This window comes from Brachypodium distachyon, chromosome 3 (assembly GCF_000005505.3).
Source record: "Brachypodium distachyon strain Bd21 chromosome 3, Brachypodium_distachyon_v3.0, whole genome shotgun sequence".
Classification (NCBI taxonomy): domain Eukaryota; kingdom Viridiplantae; phylum Streptophyta; class Magnoliopsida; order Poales; family Poaceae; genus Brachypodium; species Brachypodium distachyon.
This window is the reverse complement of record NC_016133.3, coordinates 40055845-40071413: the sequence shown is the minus strand read 5'-3', so window position 1 is coordinate 40071413 and position 15569 is coordinate 40055845. Positions and strand designations below refer to the sequence as shown.

The following is a 15569-nucleotide window of genomic DNA, read 5'->3' as shown; positions in this document are numbered from 1 at the left end:
ATTTCAGATTCTTCTTGTGCAGCTTTAGGCCAGCTGGTTAGCGTAGCGAAATCTTGCGTCTTTTTCAGTCCCAATACTCAAGTGGAAGTTCGAGAGGAAGTCTGCACGATGCTCGATATTATGACAGAGGCCGTTTCAGATACCTATTTGGGTCTGCCAGCCATTGTGGGCGCTGACCGATCGACATGTTTCCAGTTCTTAGTTGATCGGGTCAAGAAGAGAACTCTGGGGTGGAAGGAATGTATGCTGTCCGCTGGTGACACAGAAGTGTTGCTTAAGTCGGTAGCGCAAGCTATCCTGTCATATGTGATGTCGGTCTTTAAAATTTCTAAAACTACTTGTAAAGGAATAACAGACGCGATATCTCGTTTTTGGTGGGGTGACGAAGACAACCGCAAACGTATGCACTGATTTGCCCGGTGGAAATTATGCATCCCCAAAAAACAAGGAGGTATGGGTTTTCGCGATATTCAGTGTTTCAATAGGCTTTATTGGCGAAACAAGCTTGGCGTCTCTTGGATAATCATGACTCACTTTGTGCTTCCGTTCTACGGGCGAAATATTACCCGGATGGCAATATTCTCGCTGCTACACTGGGTAAAGGAACTTTTTTTTACTTGGCAGAGTATCATGGCCGGTGTGCGTACGCTGAAGCTCGGCCATGTATGGCGCGTCGGTAAGGGTGACAAGATAAATATTTGGACAGATGCCTGGCTCCCTAACTGCTCTTCAAGATAGATTATTACTCGTAGGCAGCATCAACTCGTCTCCAAAGTGGAAGATCTTATTAATCCGGGAACGAACCAGTGGGACGTTGACCTTATTAACAATCTGTTCTGGCCGGTTGATGTTAACCGAATTCTGGCCGTCCCAATTCCATCGTTTGACATGGAAGATTTTGTGGCCTGGAACTTGACAAAGTCGGGCGTTTTTTCGGTGCGCTCGGCGTATGCGGTGGAGTGGGAATTTCAGCACGGAAGGAAACTCCGGCGCATGGACGGCATGGGACCGGCTGCTGACCACAAGACATGGGAGGCAATCTGGAGTCTACGGGCACCGACAAAGGTGAAAATATTTATGTGGAAATTGTTGCATGGGGCTCTGCCTTGCCATTCCATTCTTGCTGATCGACATGTGAACATTTCTCCCTCGTGCCCTATGTGCTCTAGCGGATCTGAGGATATTGCTCACCTCTTTTTCATATGCCCTAGAGCTCGTGCTGTGTGGCAAGAACTTGGAATTCTGGATATCATCAAGGAGGCATCTCTTTTTGATCGCTCTGGATCCGTGATTATGGAGTTTCTGCTCTGTCACCCTTTCAGATCTCCGGTACATGCTGACCACATCAGAGAGCGGTTGGCCATTGCCGTTTGGTTCTTATGGTGGGATCGGAGGCGCTATGTCCATGGCGAGCAGATTGGGACACCAGAGCGATCTGCTTTCTCTATCAATGCCCTGGTGGCCAACTTTGTGGGTGCTGCATCCTCGCGGAGCTCCATTGTCAGGCACGGGTGGGTCAGACCTCCGTCAGACTACGCTAAGCTTGATGTTGATGCATCTTTTCATGCGGATAACCTCTACGGTACTGTGGGGACCGTTATCCGTAACCAGACGGGCGAGTTCATCTCTGCCACAAACAGAAAGCTTGATGTCGTCCAAGACGTGCTCTCGGCGGAAGCTCACACCTTGCGGATCGGGCTGGAACTTGCCGCTCTCACGGGCTGTCACCGAGTTGCCATTTGTTCTGACAACATGGATGTTGTGGACGCCATGAACAGCGATGGACCGAACTATTCCACGGCGGCTGCCATCTTTGATGATTGCTCCCGCCTTGCTTCAGACTTTGTGAAGATTTCGTTCAAACATTGCCCAAGGGAAGCAAATACAGTGGCTCATGAAATAGCTGCACTGGCAAAGTCCTCGCCGCCCTTCATTTGGTTTCATGATCCTCCTCTGAGCATACTCCCTCTCTTGATCAAAGATGTAACGCTGGTTATAAATGAATAAAGGGATGTTTTGCTGTAAAAAAAAAAAGACAAGCCGCTGAGGATGTTCTTGCATACCCAGTTCTTGATCCCCAATCTCCTCACGAGGCCGATGTGGTACTAAACAAGACCGTCCTGGCGCAGGCGTGAGATGCGCATCAATCGCGGGCCTCTTTTTCTGGAAGCAAAACTTAAGGAGGAGTCTTAGTGAAGGGCCCAGTAGCTGGACTAGGCAGGATACACCCACGTTCTTTCTGGGCCTTATTCTGGGCAGCCCACACGCGGAACGGAACTACGGAAGGGGAGAGCTAGGGTTAAAGGCCACCATTATATAAACGACGCCAGACCCTCCTCTTGCAACACCACCAGCCGCCGCCATGGCCACCGAAATCAGTAGCGCAAGGTGAGATCGTCTGATTTGTGTTCTCGTTTCTCCATCCTCTCCCTCCCTCCCTCTCACTATCTCTCAAACAGATCGTTGGGGCCGGTGATGTGAAACAATTTGTCCGTACCATCTGATTCATCTGATGATTCACATTTGCTAATGTATCTCTGAGGCCCCCTCGATCTGATGATGATCCCTGTTTTAGATTTCCTTTTTTTTTTCCTTTTGACGACGCTCTTCCGATCTTCGCCGCAGTTCCATCTTGTCTTCTCTTTTTATTTTGTTCGCATCGTCGAAGGCAACAAATTAGAGTCTCTGATGCGCTAATTTCCGTAGCGACTTCAGTGCTGTACGTTGCCGAGAGCGAGCCCGGAGATATTATCATGCATGGGCCGTCTTTCGTGCGGTCTGTGCATCCATGTCTCTTACACTTTATAATCCCGTGAAAATTTAGCGTTTATGTGAATTTTATGTTGCCAGGCAACAAATTAGAGTCTCTGATGCGCTAAACCCTGTAGCGACTTCGGTGCTGTACGTTGCCAAGAGCGAGTTCGGAACAAGTTATCATGCGTGCGCCGTCTGCCGTATGGCCTGCGCATCTCTTTGTCCGACAGTTGTCATCTGCGATAGATAGTCTTTTACGGTTTTACCTTAGTCGTAAGATTTCATCCCGAGGTTATACTCATAACTTATTAAGCTGCCGCTTTTGGACGAATTTCGCTGAAGCCATGGATATTTTAAACTGGCCGTATGTGTGCTGGACTTCTGTGAATCAGGAAATTGAGTATGCTGTTGGCTTGATCAGCTCGACAATTTTACGACCGTCGACTTTGATTTGCCATGACGGTACTCATGATACGTTTTTATGAACGGAAGAATATTGAACGGTGCTCATTTTGAGCTAACAAATAATAATGAAAGATAAAAAAACTCCTTATTAACAATGCAAGAACGTGCTGCAAGCAAAATATGGATACAAACAACCTTAATCATGGCTTCTCAAACGAAGCTTCAGTTGTCAGTATTGACTTATGAAAATAATCTTTACTACAACCTGTGTTATCCGTGAAGATCTGAAAATCAGTTTCCCGTGAAGCATTGCCTTTTTGAACTTAAGAGTTTATTCTCCGGATTAATGCATATACTATTCACGTTTACGAATCTGGCAATATCTTGCCGTTGTACATTTTGTCGAGCAACTGCTTGGCATCTGGTCGACGGAGGAGTCCCTTGTTGTTCGGCACTCCAGTCCCTAGACAAATTGGGCACACAAGCTTCCCCCGGCCTGCATGAAAATGTAGTTAGTCCTGCTAACGCTCACGGAGAGTAAAGTAAAAACGACGTCAAATGGATGCCAAAACCAATGTTGATCTAAAATCGCGACGAAAGGTTACATCAGAACTGTAAGTGCGATTTATCACAATCAATGTATCTAAAATCACCACGAAAGAGCTAAGCGTACCGTAGCAATTCGGGCATTCTGTAAATTCATAAACATCTTTTGCTCTCTTTCGGTTGAGGGCCTTCCATTTCCCTGTGCCGCCGCACATATCACCTGCATCCAGCTGAAAATAAATTATCGTTCGAAGGGAAACAGTTTAACAGGTTTTTCAGTGTGTTCGGTAGCAGCACGCAGAAAAAATCAGGCCATCATGCCTGTTGGCAGTTACAGCTAGAGTCCCTGAGCACAGATAAATAGTCAATGTGTTGCAAGATGTGGTAAAAATGAAAGTTACCACAAATGCAGAATAGCCCTAAGATTACTAGAGTAATGACTTAGAATCTTCTGGGTTGTCAGAATGTGTGAACAGATCAACTTGGAAACTAGCCCAGCATGTTTGTATTTACAGAATGTAGTTCTGAGTTACATACTGTGATGCAGAACTCTATTTGCAAGTTCGTGTTGTATGAACACAATGTTGAAGGTAGGAGCTCTATTTGCAAGTCCGATGACAACATGTAGCAGAAAGATCTCAAGGTGATGCAGAACGCTTACATATGATAGCACCTCCGCCACCACAATTCCGGCACACGGCCTTTTGTATATTTGCGGCAAGTCCAAGTGGTGTACGAATTGTTGCGCCTGACGCACTGATTAGTGTTACAGCACATAGGCAAGCAAGACATTTTCGTCTAGTAGGAATAATTTCTTCTTCCTACAAGAGAAAGCGAGGGTGCATCAGACTTGTAAGCAACTGGTACCTGTAAAACTGTAAAGGCTCTGGCAAGTAGCAACCATAATCAGAAAATTGCTAGTTATCCATGCAGCTCTGAGGGTTGTTGCTTGTATAATGTGCAGTCCTATATCTTACAGATTTCACCTCTTCCATCACTACTTATTTTCTTTTCGTTCGAGAAACTCAATTATATTACTTATGTCGAACCTTGATTCTCAAATATGTGACTGATGATCACCTTAAAGTTCTAGCTGGCTACTACCATCATACAGTTAGAACTAAGGGTGTTTATGGCCAGGTTCATTTGAATCCGGCCTAAACCGGCAACACCACCCTAGTACAAATTCCTTTGTTTCTCGTGAACAAGCATCACCCTCTAGTTTAAATTTTTATTCACTCTAGGACAGTTTATACGCTTGGGATAAAATCGTTTTTGAACACCCCTAGTTAATAATGCTGGAAATTGCAAACTGAATACTATGAACAGTACTACTCCGTACTAGAAGTTCAGTAAAGAGTCTAAAGACTGGAGTAGAACTGGAGTTGGAAAGAGAAGGAACTAACCTTGCCACTTGTGGCCGACTTGCTTGTTGCGCATTCCTCCAAATCATCCGGTTTCAAGCAACAACTGATTCGGTGTCGCGCTGAAAAAAATATAGCCATAAGTCAAGCACATAAACGAGTTCGTGTCAGACTTTGAGGCAGCACCAAATACAGCAGAGATAGATTTCTCCGCGAGAACAACCAACAAAATCAACAAGGATAACTCCGTATATCCGAAGAAGAAAATGGTACGATAAACAACGCTGAAGCATGTGAATCAGACCAGAGAAGTTTACCTTCACCCGGCCGGCGGAGGCCATTCCTGGCGACAGCGGGACGGTGGCGAGAGTTCAGGGACAGCACCGGCGCCGGCACCGGGGATAGGAGGAACTGGCAGCCGATGCCCACCATTGCTCGCTTCGTGTGCCCCGCGGCTTCTCTCGTTAGCTTCACTCACCTGGCGCATTGAGGACCAGAAGAAGGGCGATGAGCGGCTCCGCGTTTGGAGATTGGGGAACGCAAATATCTGGTCCGGCTCGGTCGGTCGGTCGGCTGGTCCGGCTCGAACCACACTGTCAGGTCCGTCTTCCTGACTACGAAGACGCCCGCACCAAAGTACGTGTCCGATGGCGTGGAGGAGCGAAGCACTGCGTGATTCCCTTGACTCCTTCCATCTGTAAGCTGGCGCCTGCGTGCGCATGAGTTGGCCGACCTGTCTTGGCGTTGAGGGCGCTCGGGCTCAGGAGCGGCGTCCTCCTGACACGGGGCGCGACGACGACCGCGTCGGTGCACTTCGGGCATATCGGCGTGCCCGAGGGCTCTGCTTCAAGTGTGGCGAACGCTACAGCCCGGGCCACCAGTGCGCCACCACCATCCAACTCCACTTCGTGGAGGAACTGCTTGAGCTTCTCCAAGCTGACACGGCGGCGGGCGAGCCGACGGCGGACTACGCGGACTCGGATGAGGAATCTCTAATGTCCATCTCTGAGGTGGCGATGTCAGGCGCTACGTCGGCAACCACAATGCGGCTGGTCGGCTCGTTGAGGATCAGGAGGTGCTGATTCTGGTGGACTCAGGCAGCTCTCACTCGTTCATCAACGACGCCATTGCAGCTAAGCTAAGTGCCAAGCCTCATGCCATTACTCCCTCTCGTGTGCGCATTGCTGATGGCGGCTTCCTTCACTGCTCCCAGCAGCTCTCTCGCTGTGCGTGGTGGGTTCAGGGCCATTTTTTCCAGACAGATCTGAGGCTTTTGCCACTGGGAGCCTATGATGTGGTTCTTGGTATGGATTGGTTGGCGGAGTTCAGTCCCATGTGAGTGGATTGGAAGGTCAAGATTATGCAGTTTGAGCACGATGGGCATATGATTCAGTTGACTGGTGTTCAGCCCAAGCTGTCTCAGTGTTCGCCAGTCTCGTTTCCCCAGTTAACAGCGATGGCCCGCCGAAATTCTGTGCTCCATGTGATTTCCCTTTGTGCGGCGGAGCATACTGATACAAGTTCTGCTATTCCTCTGGAGATTCAACAGTTGATGGATCAGTTCCTGCAGTATTTGCTGCTTCGACCGCCTTGCCACCGCATCGTCCTTGGGATCATCCCATCAATCTGATTCCAGGGGCGCAACCTGTCCATGTTCGTCCATATCGCTACACTCCTGCACAGAAAACTGAGATTGAGCAACAGGTGACAGAGATGTTGCGCTCTGGGGTGATTCAGCCAAGTGTGAGTGCCTTTTCTTCCCCTGTTTTGCTTGTCAAGAAGAAGGACCAGACCTGGCGTTTCTGCGTTGATTATCGCCACCTGAATGCTATTACCTTGAAGAACTGCTATCCCATGCCGGTCATCGACGAGTTGCTAGATGAATTAGCAGGTGCGTCGTGGTTTTCCAAGCTTGACCTGCGTGCCGGCTATCACCAGATTCGCTTACGTGCTGGCGATGAACCAAAGACTGCATTCAAGACGCATCAAGGGCACTTCGAGTTCAAGGTCATGCCATTTGGTCTTACTACAGCACCAGCCACCTTTCAGAATGCTATGAATGATATATTAGCACTTCTTTTACGACACAGTGTGTTGGTCTTCATGGACGACATTCTCATCTACAGCAAGAGTTATGCTGATCATCTTCAACACCTACGCTCAGTTCTGCAGCTTCTGGCGCAGCATCACCTGACTGTGATGATGTCTAAGTGTTCCTTTGCGCAGCAGTCCATCAGTTACTTGGGTCATGTGATTTCTGCCAAAGGTGTGTCGACCGAGCCAGCTAAGATCAGTGCTGTTCGTGATTGGCCTGTGCCTACTTCTGTGAAAGATGTTCGTGGTTTTCTCGGGTTAGCCGGCTACTACCGCAAGTTTGTTCAGAACTTCGGTGTAATCAGTCGTCCTTTGACTGATATGTTGAAGAAAGGGGTGGTTTTCTCTTGGACCAGCATTGTTGCCACTGCGTTCGCTACGTTGAAACACGCTCTTCTGTCTGCTCCGGTGCTTATTCTAGCAGATTTCAGCAAACGCTTTGTGGTTGAGACAGATGCGAGTGCCACGGGCATTGGTGCCGTCCTCATGCAACAAGGTCACCCTGTCGCTTATCTCAGCAAGGCTCTGTGTGCTCGTAATATGGGCCTCTCCGCATATGAGAAGGAATGTCTGGCGCTTCTATTGGCAGTGGATCACTGGCGCCCCTATCTTCAGCACGCTGAGTTCACTATTTGCACGGATCAGCGCAGTTTGCTTCATCTCACAGACCAGCGGCTGAATACTCCTATTCAGCAACGTGCGTTCACCAAAATGCTGGGCCTGCAGTTCCAAATTCAGTACAAGCAAGGTGTCAGTAATCGAGCCGCGGATGCATTGTCCAGGCGTGCTCACCCTCCAGTCGATGATCTCTTGGCATTATCTGTCTGCCGCCCAGCTTGGTTAGAGGCCATTGCTCACAGTTATCACAACGATCCCGACACACAACACCTTCTGACACGCTTGGTGGCTGGCGACAAGGATCTTGCTGATTATTCCTTGACGGATGGCATCATTTGTTATCAAGGACGTATATGGCTTGGCGCTAACCACGATTCTCAATGGCAGCTCATTCGCGCGTTGCATGACAGTGCGGTCGGTGGACATTCTGGCTTTCATGCGACATACCATCGTGTCCGCCGCCTCTTTGCGTGGACAGGCCTCAAGGAATTGGTGCGCAAGTTCGTTCGTGAATGTCTTACCTGTCAGCAGGCCAAGACTGAGCGCGCCCCTCCGACTGGGTTGCTCCAACCCCTGCCCATTCCTGCGCAAGCATGGGCTGTGGTATCTCTGGATTTCATTGAAGGCTTACCGCGCTCGGCTAATCATGATACAATTCTGGTGGTGGTGGACAAATTCACTAAATACAGTCATTTCATTCCCCTGCACCACCCCTTCACTTCCTTGACAGTTGCTAAAGCTTATATGACACATGTCTACAAGCTCCATGGGCTTCCACAGGCCATCATCTCCGATCGCGATCGTATCTTCACAAGTACTCTATGGCAGGAGCTCTTCAAATTGTCCAAGACTGAGCTACGTCTCAGCTCCTCGTATCATCCTCAAACGGACGGCCAAACCGAGCGTGTCAACCAATGTCTGGAAGCATATCTCCGCTGCTCAGTTCACGCCTGTCCTCGCAATTGGTTTCATTGGCTGCACCTCGCCGAGTACTGGTACAATACTTCTTTTCACTCCTCTCTTGGCACTACTCCATTCCAGGCCTTGTATGGTCACTTGCCTCGAGAGTTTGGCTTACCTCAGCCTGATGCTTGTCGTGCGCCGGATCTGGCCTCTTGGCTGCGTGAGCGCGAGATTATGCGCTCTCTGTTGCACCAACAACTCCTCCGTGCTCAGCAACGGATGAAGCACCAAGCCGACAAGCATAGAGTGGAGCGCTCCTTCAATGTGGGTGATGCTGTGTTTCTCAGGATTCAACCTTATATTCAGACTTCGGTCGCTGAACGGGTCAATCAGAAGCTGCCTTTTCGTTACTTTGGTCCCTATACAGTTCTGCAGCGTGTGGGCTCGTTGGCATACAAGCTTGATCTGCCGAAGGGTGCCAAAATACACGACGTGGTCCACGTTTCTCAGCTGAAGAAGGTGGTCAGTGCAGACACTCCTGTAAGTCCTGACCTTCCAACTGAAATTTCTGTTCTTCAGGACACTGCAGTTCCCTTGGTGGTGTTGGGGCGCAAATGGGTGTGTCAGGGCTCTGTGCTTCGTTCCTGGGTGCTCATCTGTTGGGAAGGCTTGCCTGTCACTATGGCCACTTGGGAAGATGAGAATCTGCTTCGCCGCCAACATCCTGACGCGCCGGCCTGGGGACATGCCGTTGCCCAAGGGGGAGAGAATGTCAGGTCCGTCTCCCTGACTACGAAGACGCCCGCACCAAAGTACGTGTCCGATGGCGTGGAGGAGCGAAGCACTGCGTGATTCCCTTGACTCCTTCCATCTGTAAGCTGGCGCCTGCGCGCGCATGAGTTGGCCGACCTGTCTTGTACTTAAGGATCTGGATGGAGTCCTCTGTATTGCTTAACTCTGAAGAAATAGAACGACTGAATCGGGAGAAGCGGTGCTTCGTCCTTGGGCTCTATTCCCCGTCTCCTTCTCTAGCCACCAAACCCCATAGATCCAGGAACGTTACACACACCTTTGGGTGTCTAGCGTTCGAACCTGAGTTCATTTGAATCTGCTACCCCAAAAGGAACTCGCATCACTCGGCAGCGGCGGTTCACCATGTCGGCCTTGAGCGGGCGCGGATCGGGCTCCGCCTTCGCGACCATGTCGGCCGTGAGCGGGCGCAGCTCAGGCTCCGCCTTCGCGACACCATCCGGGGTCGTCTCCGGCTCCGGCTCCGGCTTCTCGGGCGGATCCACCGCGTCCGCCTCTGGCAGCGGGGCCGGCAGCGGCAGGAGCTCGGCGGAGGACGCGGCGAAGAAGCGGAAGCCGCCCTTCCGGCCTGCGGAGGACGACACGAAGCCCGTGCTCCGCGACCCGGTTCGTCTTCCCTCTCCCCCGTCCCCCTCCCCGAGCGCACACGAGATCGTTGCTTGATTGAGGGGATGTCTATCGAATTCAGGGTTTGATTGCGCTTGGCTAAACTTTTGATTCGCAGATCTCGCGGTCGGACCCCGTGGAGACCGAGCAGGCCGTGCTGCGGCTGCCGCCCTTCCCCTGACGCCGAGCTCGTCTTGATGGTAAGCTACTCTGCGCCTCTGTAGAATGGTAGTAGTGATGACTGATGAAATATAAAACAAGCTCTATCTGCTGCGTACAGTAGGGACATGATGCCACAGTCTTCTGAATCATACATGGTGTGTGAGGTTTATGCGACATGTTGTGTGAGGTTTATGCATGCGTGCCATTCAGATTTCCGATCATCCATGTCTGTTAAATAGCATTTGGTGTTTTTGCTTTGTGATTTAGGACAGACTACAGTGCGTCCAAGTATTGAGTTGATGGAGGCAGTACTCCTTTGGCAGTGCTGAATTATTTGCTCCACATGCTAAGCTTTGATTTAGGACAGGGACTTCAAGAGAAAATGTTTGCATATACGTATATCTTCCCTTGTTGTCAGCTTGCTTGCCGAACTACATTTTAACTCCCTCATTGGATTTTAGGACAGCTGGTTTTTTTTTCTCTCTAGGATTTCAATCCATTCTTGTAAAAAACCCTTTAGATCACATAAATAGGATATTAAATATTCCCTCCTTTCCAAAATACGCAAGGCACATACTTTTACGTGTAGTCAACGCTCTAACACTTTGACTGCGCGTATATTTATGTGCCTTATATTTTGGAAAAGAGGGAGTAGCTAAATAGAAATTTCAACAGCCACCCTGACCTCTTTTTTTTTTCACTCAATTCACACAAGATCGTGGCACTCTTGTGTTCTATCCATACAACTATTCCTGCAATTTTCTTGTGTTAATTGTCTTCCTTTTTACATGTGCATTCTTGCCAAAATCGTGTGTTTTCCATTCCTGTGATCGAAGGAGGCCTAGTGACTAGGGGCTCTAAGAACCTACCAACTTTCCATTAAAATAGACATTGTTCACTTAAAACTATCATAGCTAGAATTGTATTATTACAGCCACAACATTGTGATATGAGCTTCAGAGTATATTTGTTTGCATTTTAGTGAAAATTTTATTTCGGGGCATGTGTGGGAAGATGGAGCTTGGCTGATTGCATAAACTCGACTCTCACAAAGACTAACATGATACATCTTTTTTTTTTGAAGGAAACATGATATATCTTTTAAACAACGTGGTGTTTTACTTTTGGTAGATTCAAGTTTCCGCGTACTTTATTTTCCTAAAGTTGTGACTTTTTCCCTGAGAAAATAAAATAATATGTTATGTGTTCACTTTATCTCTGTTTACATATATGCTATACTGATTCCAGAATCCAGAGTAGAAATAAGTTGATTGATATTTCTCCATATATGCGCCTGAAAAATATTGTATATGATGTTCCATAAAAACAGGCTAATTTATTTCTTCCATTTGCCCATTTCCTGAACGGAACAGAGGGTGGTTTTAATATTCTCTAAACCGTTTTACTAATTACCTTACCTGTGTCTTAATTAAAAGTTGCTATGTTAGTTCATTCCTTGCTTAACTATGTAAATCGGTTGAATTTCATCCGAATCTCTTACCAGATCCCGTGGTACGGTCAAACTTCTCACGTGCGAGAGCTGGCTCTTGATCTTGGCAGATGCTTCAATTCTTGGAGAACAGATATGTTGTTGTTGGAGATTGGGGCTATAGCTTGTTCCTTCGATAATCCTAGGGTCTTCTAGTTTTTCTTTCATTGTTCTGGATAAGGTGCTTTGGTTGTTTCACATGGGGTTATAGAACAAGAACTGAAGTGATTTGAAACTGCAGTTGCACAACAGTACAATCTCGTCAGACAACTGCAAGGTTTCCTTACTCTACTCTTATTTGCTCGGTATCCTTTTAAAGCAAATGCTCTGGCCTAAACAATGGAAGCAAATCTTAGCTTAGCTTTTCTATCTGTTTCTTCTGCGCAACTGCTTTCCATTGAGTTAAACAGCTTGTGCTATTTTATGGGTGTTATCGCCCAGAAATGGCGTTATTTCTGCACGCCCATCACCGTGATGCTCGATCCCAAGGCTCCAACTAATTCCCAGACTATAAACAGAAGTTTTCGCAATGCAAGCACATCAAATGAACCGCATATGCCGATGTATGTTCCACAGCGGTCTGACGTTGGAATCTGATGTAAATTGAAGTCATGCACACGCAGAAATTCTCAACTAACAGCTCAGGAATGTATATACTCCCTCTCTCCGTCCAACGAAAGATGTCTCAACTTTGATCAAATTTGAATGGATCTATGCACTAAGTCATGTCTAGATACATCCAAATTTTGACAAACTTGAGACATGTTTTGTTAGACGGAGGGAGTAAAGATCCATCCATTCAGCAAAGCACCAGAAATGAAATCCTCCAACATAAAAAACACATACACTGCTAATGTTAATTGAAGACAATCTGAGCTTAAGACTGGATAATGAAGTAGCTGATAATTTATAGTTCGACAGAACTCATTTTGATCCACGGCTACATCACACAAAGAGAAAATCAAACGATTACAAATTTATTAAGAACGGACATCACCACTGATCTGGTCATCAATTAATCGGTGGATCCATCCGAGCTGCAGCTGGCTTGCGGCCATCAGAGCGCCAGCCCTAGTCCGGGATACCCGACGAACTTGCAGTACTCCGCAAAGACCTGGACGAGTCTGGCAGGCTGGAAACAGCCTCTACGAAGCAGAACGTTTTCGTCCTCTATGGTCTCTGCTGGTCCGCCACCGGCGACATGAACTTTGGTGACTTTGTAACTGTCGAATCCAGGAGCTCCAGTCAGGGACAGTTCCACAGAGTAGATGCGGTCAGGTTCGACGCCGGGGAACTTGTCGGCATCCACAGAGAAGCACCTGCCAGAGCTGACGAAGAGTGCGCGGTTGCCGATGCTCCGGACCGGCTCAAACGCCTTCTTCACCATGTCCACCTTGTAGACTAAGTGAGGCACAAAGGACCACTTCTTAGTCACAAGCAGGAGCTCCCCAGCGGACTCCACCAGATAGAAAAGGCTGGTACCAGCTGATGATAGGGGAGGAATGGTGGTGGCAATGCCGATAGTCTGCGCGGACCGTGTCGTTCCGGCGCCGTCGACGACGACACGCTGGAAGGTGGAGATAATGGATCCCCAGTTGGTCAGGTGCACATTGCCGTCGAAGGGCGTCATGTTGATAGCATCCTGAGGGTAAATTGCCGTGAACCGCCGTTGGTAGAACCTCGTGCCGGACGGAGATGAACACCATTAATGGTGACGGCGTGACGGCGACCGCGGCAACCTCCGACCGGACAACGGGAAGGTTGAAGCGTGCCATGGCGCCCGTGAGGGGGTTGAACACCCGCATCAGGTGCGGCGGCTCTCGCTCCCCTAGGACGAGGAGGCCGCCTCCCGTGGCACCGAGGAAGAAGTACCTGAGTAGCAGCGGGATCCTCTTGGACAGGAAACGGCCCGTGCTGAGGTTGACGAGCGTGACGCCGGCGTCCGCGCGAAGGGATTGCGTGACCATTGCCCACTTGCTGAGCATGAAGAGGGGGTCTGTGGCGCCGTCCACCATGGTGCCGTCAACCGCGGGGCCGGCAGTAGCGTTGCGCCAGGAACGGCACACGCCGCGCAATGCCATGTAGGTATCCATGTCTTCGTTTAACAAGAAGAAGTTTACAATGGTGCAAATAATCCCCACCGGGAGAAAAGCCCACTTATTGGCCGCATCCGCCATCGATCGATCCGCAGAGAGGAGTTTTTGTTTTGCGAAGAGACTGCAAATCTAGTGAAGATAGTACTATCTCAGGTGTTAGCTTTGGAACATGTGTTCCCCTACTTATATTTATATGGCAGGACCAGCCAATAGAGACGCCGTCATCAATGCATATTATCTTCTGAGATTTCTTTTGCATGTCACATTTAAAACTTGGCTTTATTGTTGATATTATAGAAGTGGAGGAATTAAATGTCAATCCAATCCCAACCTGGATAATTAATTAACTATTTATTCAAGTTTCGTTAGGCGAAGGAATCCTCATGTCTGAGCTTGGCATTTTCCTCTCTGCGGATCATGCCTTCTCGGATTTGGATATGAAGCGCTATAAGGCCGACAAGTTATTTCATCATCTTCGCGCGCCTCTTTTGAACCGAACCTCGACATCCACGATATTGCGCAAGGTCCTTCAGTGGAAGATGTTGTCTCAGTCTGTACTCAAGTGGAGGACCAGGGCTCCTCTTGCAAACGTGGAGTCGTGGACCCTTTCCTATGGTCAAGGGTGGAATTACGCTTGGGGAAGCTAGCTAGGGATGTAGCCCCAGGCGTAATCCAACTTCTAATGATTGTTCTAAGTAATAATCGTCTCAATTTACTACTAGTTTGTAAAGAAACAGCCTAGATGTCGCTAGCTCCATCTTCCATCGCATAACAACATTGCCCTAGGCTTTGCCAATTCCTAGCTCCGCGCCTGGATGTGGTCGTGCCTAGCTAGGTGTAGTGCTATTAGGGCTATCATTGTCCAAGCTGATGTAGCAATCGTTAAGCTAGATCTTGTAAACTGCTCCGATGTTTGCTCTATTTTAAGTTCCCGCTTCGACGGGTTTCCAGCCATTGGCCCTCGGGGCGGTATCCTCCCAGTTTGGTAACATGTGAGAATTGGTATGGATTGTTTCTCCTCCATGCGCCGATCACCACTCGAGTCTGCTCGATTATCGGCGTAACCGTGGTGGCTAACCGCGGTTTACTAGCCCTCGTCGAATCTGGATAAGTTTGATTTTCTTGATGAGATTGTTTTGCTTCGCGCAGTTTGCGCCGGTCCTTAGACCGTTGCGGGTGATTTCAATGCTATATTGGATGCTCACGAAAACAATATTAACAATTTTATCCACGCGTGGATTTGGCGTTTCAGGCGAGTAGTTAACACCCTAGTGCTGAAAAAAGCGCACCTTGCGGGTCTTCATTTACGTGGTCCGATCAAAGGAAAATCCCGACTCTTGAGAAGCTAGATAGGTTCCCAGACAACTTACCGTGCAATGTGCATCCTTTGCTCTTCGTTTTGGATTCACTCTCCCTTGCTCATAAGCCTTGCCTAGTTTTCTTGTCCTTCTGACCTTCGTTGCCTACGTTCATGCTCGAGATCCAATGGCTCTGGATATCGGTGGATGATTGTGGTCTAAATCCCCTTAGGCTCTTGGATGCTTGTCTTCAGGCCTCATCTAAGGGTCTCCGTTGTTGGAGCGAGCGTCGTGTCAGAAACTTGCAGCTGCACTTTGACTCGCATGTGTTGTTTGTGCCGGAAGCTGTTGTCCGCAAGCCATCGCTAGAACATACATTTATTTTGGGCATTCCATACCGTTGATTGATGTATATGATGTGTGC

General features: G+C 48.5%; 3 protein-coding genes and 1 non-coding gene across 4 annotated transcripts; 2 read left to right on the top strand and 2 right to left on the bottom strand.

The window, feature by feature from the left end:
- Positions 1-2467: 2467 nt before the first annotated feature.
- On the top strand, positions 2468-2546 carry LOC112272122. The gene has a single exon (XR_002965818.1). It is a non-coding gene; the product is annotated as a small nucleolar RNA snoR117 (small nucleolar RNA).
- A 739-nt stretch (positions 2547-3285) lies between these two features.
- LOC100825738 (protein PHOTOSYSTEM I ASSEMBLY 2, chloroplastic) lies at positions 3286-5581 on the bottom strand. The gene is made up of 5 exons (XM_003574549.4): positions 5387-5581; positions 5112-5191; positions 4367-4526; positions 3833-3925; positions 3286-3655 (listed from the first exon to the last, which is right to left on the bottom strand). The coding sequence occupies exons 1-5, from the start codon at positions 5499-5501 to the stop codon at positions 3525-3527; spliced, it is 579 nt and encodes a 192-aa protein (XP_003574597.1). The 5' UTR covers positions 5502-5581; the 3' UTR covers positions 3286-3524.
- Positions 5582-9625: 4044 nt separating this feature from the next.
- LOC100827793 (counting factor 45-1) lies at positions 9626-12118 on the top strand. The gene is made up of 3 exons (XM_003572228.4): positions 9626-10100; positions 10219-10300; positions 11767-12118. Exons 1-2 carry the CDS (start codon positions 9840-9842, stop codon positions 10279-10281), a joined length of 324 nt encoding a protein of 107 aa, XP_003572276.1. The 5' UTR covers positions 9626-9839; the 3' UTR covers positions 10282-10300; positions 11767-12118.
- Positions 12119-13178: 1060 nt separating this feature from the next.
- LOC112271690 lies at positions 13179-14024 on the bottom strand. Its single transcript, XM_024461447.1, has one exon. It carries the CDS (start codon positions 13926-13928, stop codon positions 13179-13181), a length of 750 nt encoding a protein of 249 aa, XP_024317215.1. The 5' UTR covers positions 13929-14024.
- Positions 14025-15569: the final 1545 nt, after the last annotated feature.

Coding starts and splice junctions, on each gene's coding strand:
- LOC100825738 (XM_003574549.4), bottom strand. CDS start 5,501: ATGGTGGGCATCGGCTGCCAGTTCCTCCTATCCCCGGTGCCGGCGCCG. Junction 5,192..5,386: donor CCTCCGCCGGCCGGGTGAAG/GTAAACTTCTCT, acceptor TATTTTTTTCAG/CGCGACACCGAATCAGTTGT. Junction 4,527..5,111: donor AGTCGGCCACAAGTGGCAAG/GTTAGTTCCTTC, acceptor TTTCTCTTGTAG/GAAGAAGAAATTATTCCTAC.
- LOC112271690 (XM_024461447.1), bottom strand. CDS start 13,928: ATGGCGGATGCGGCCAATAAGTGGGCTTTTCTCCCGGTGGGGATTATT.
- LOC100827793 (XM_003572228.4), top strand. CDS start 9,840: ATGTCGGCCTTGAGCGGGCGCGGATCGGGCTCCGCCTTCGCGACCATG. Junction 10,101..10,218: donor AGCCCGTGCTCCGCGACCCG/GTTCGTCTTCCC, acceptor TTTGATTCGCAG/ATCTCGCGGTCGGACCCCGT.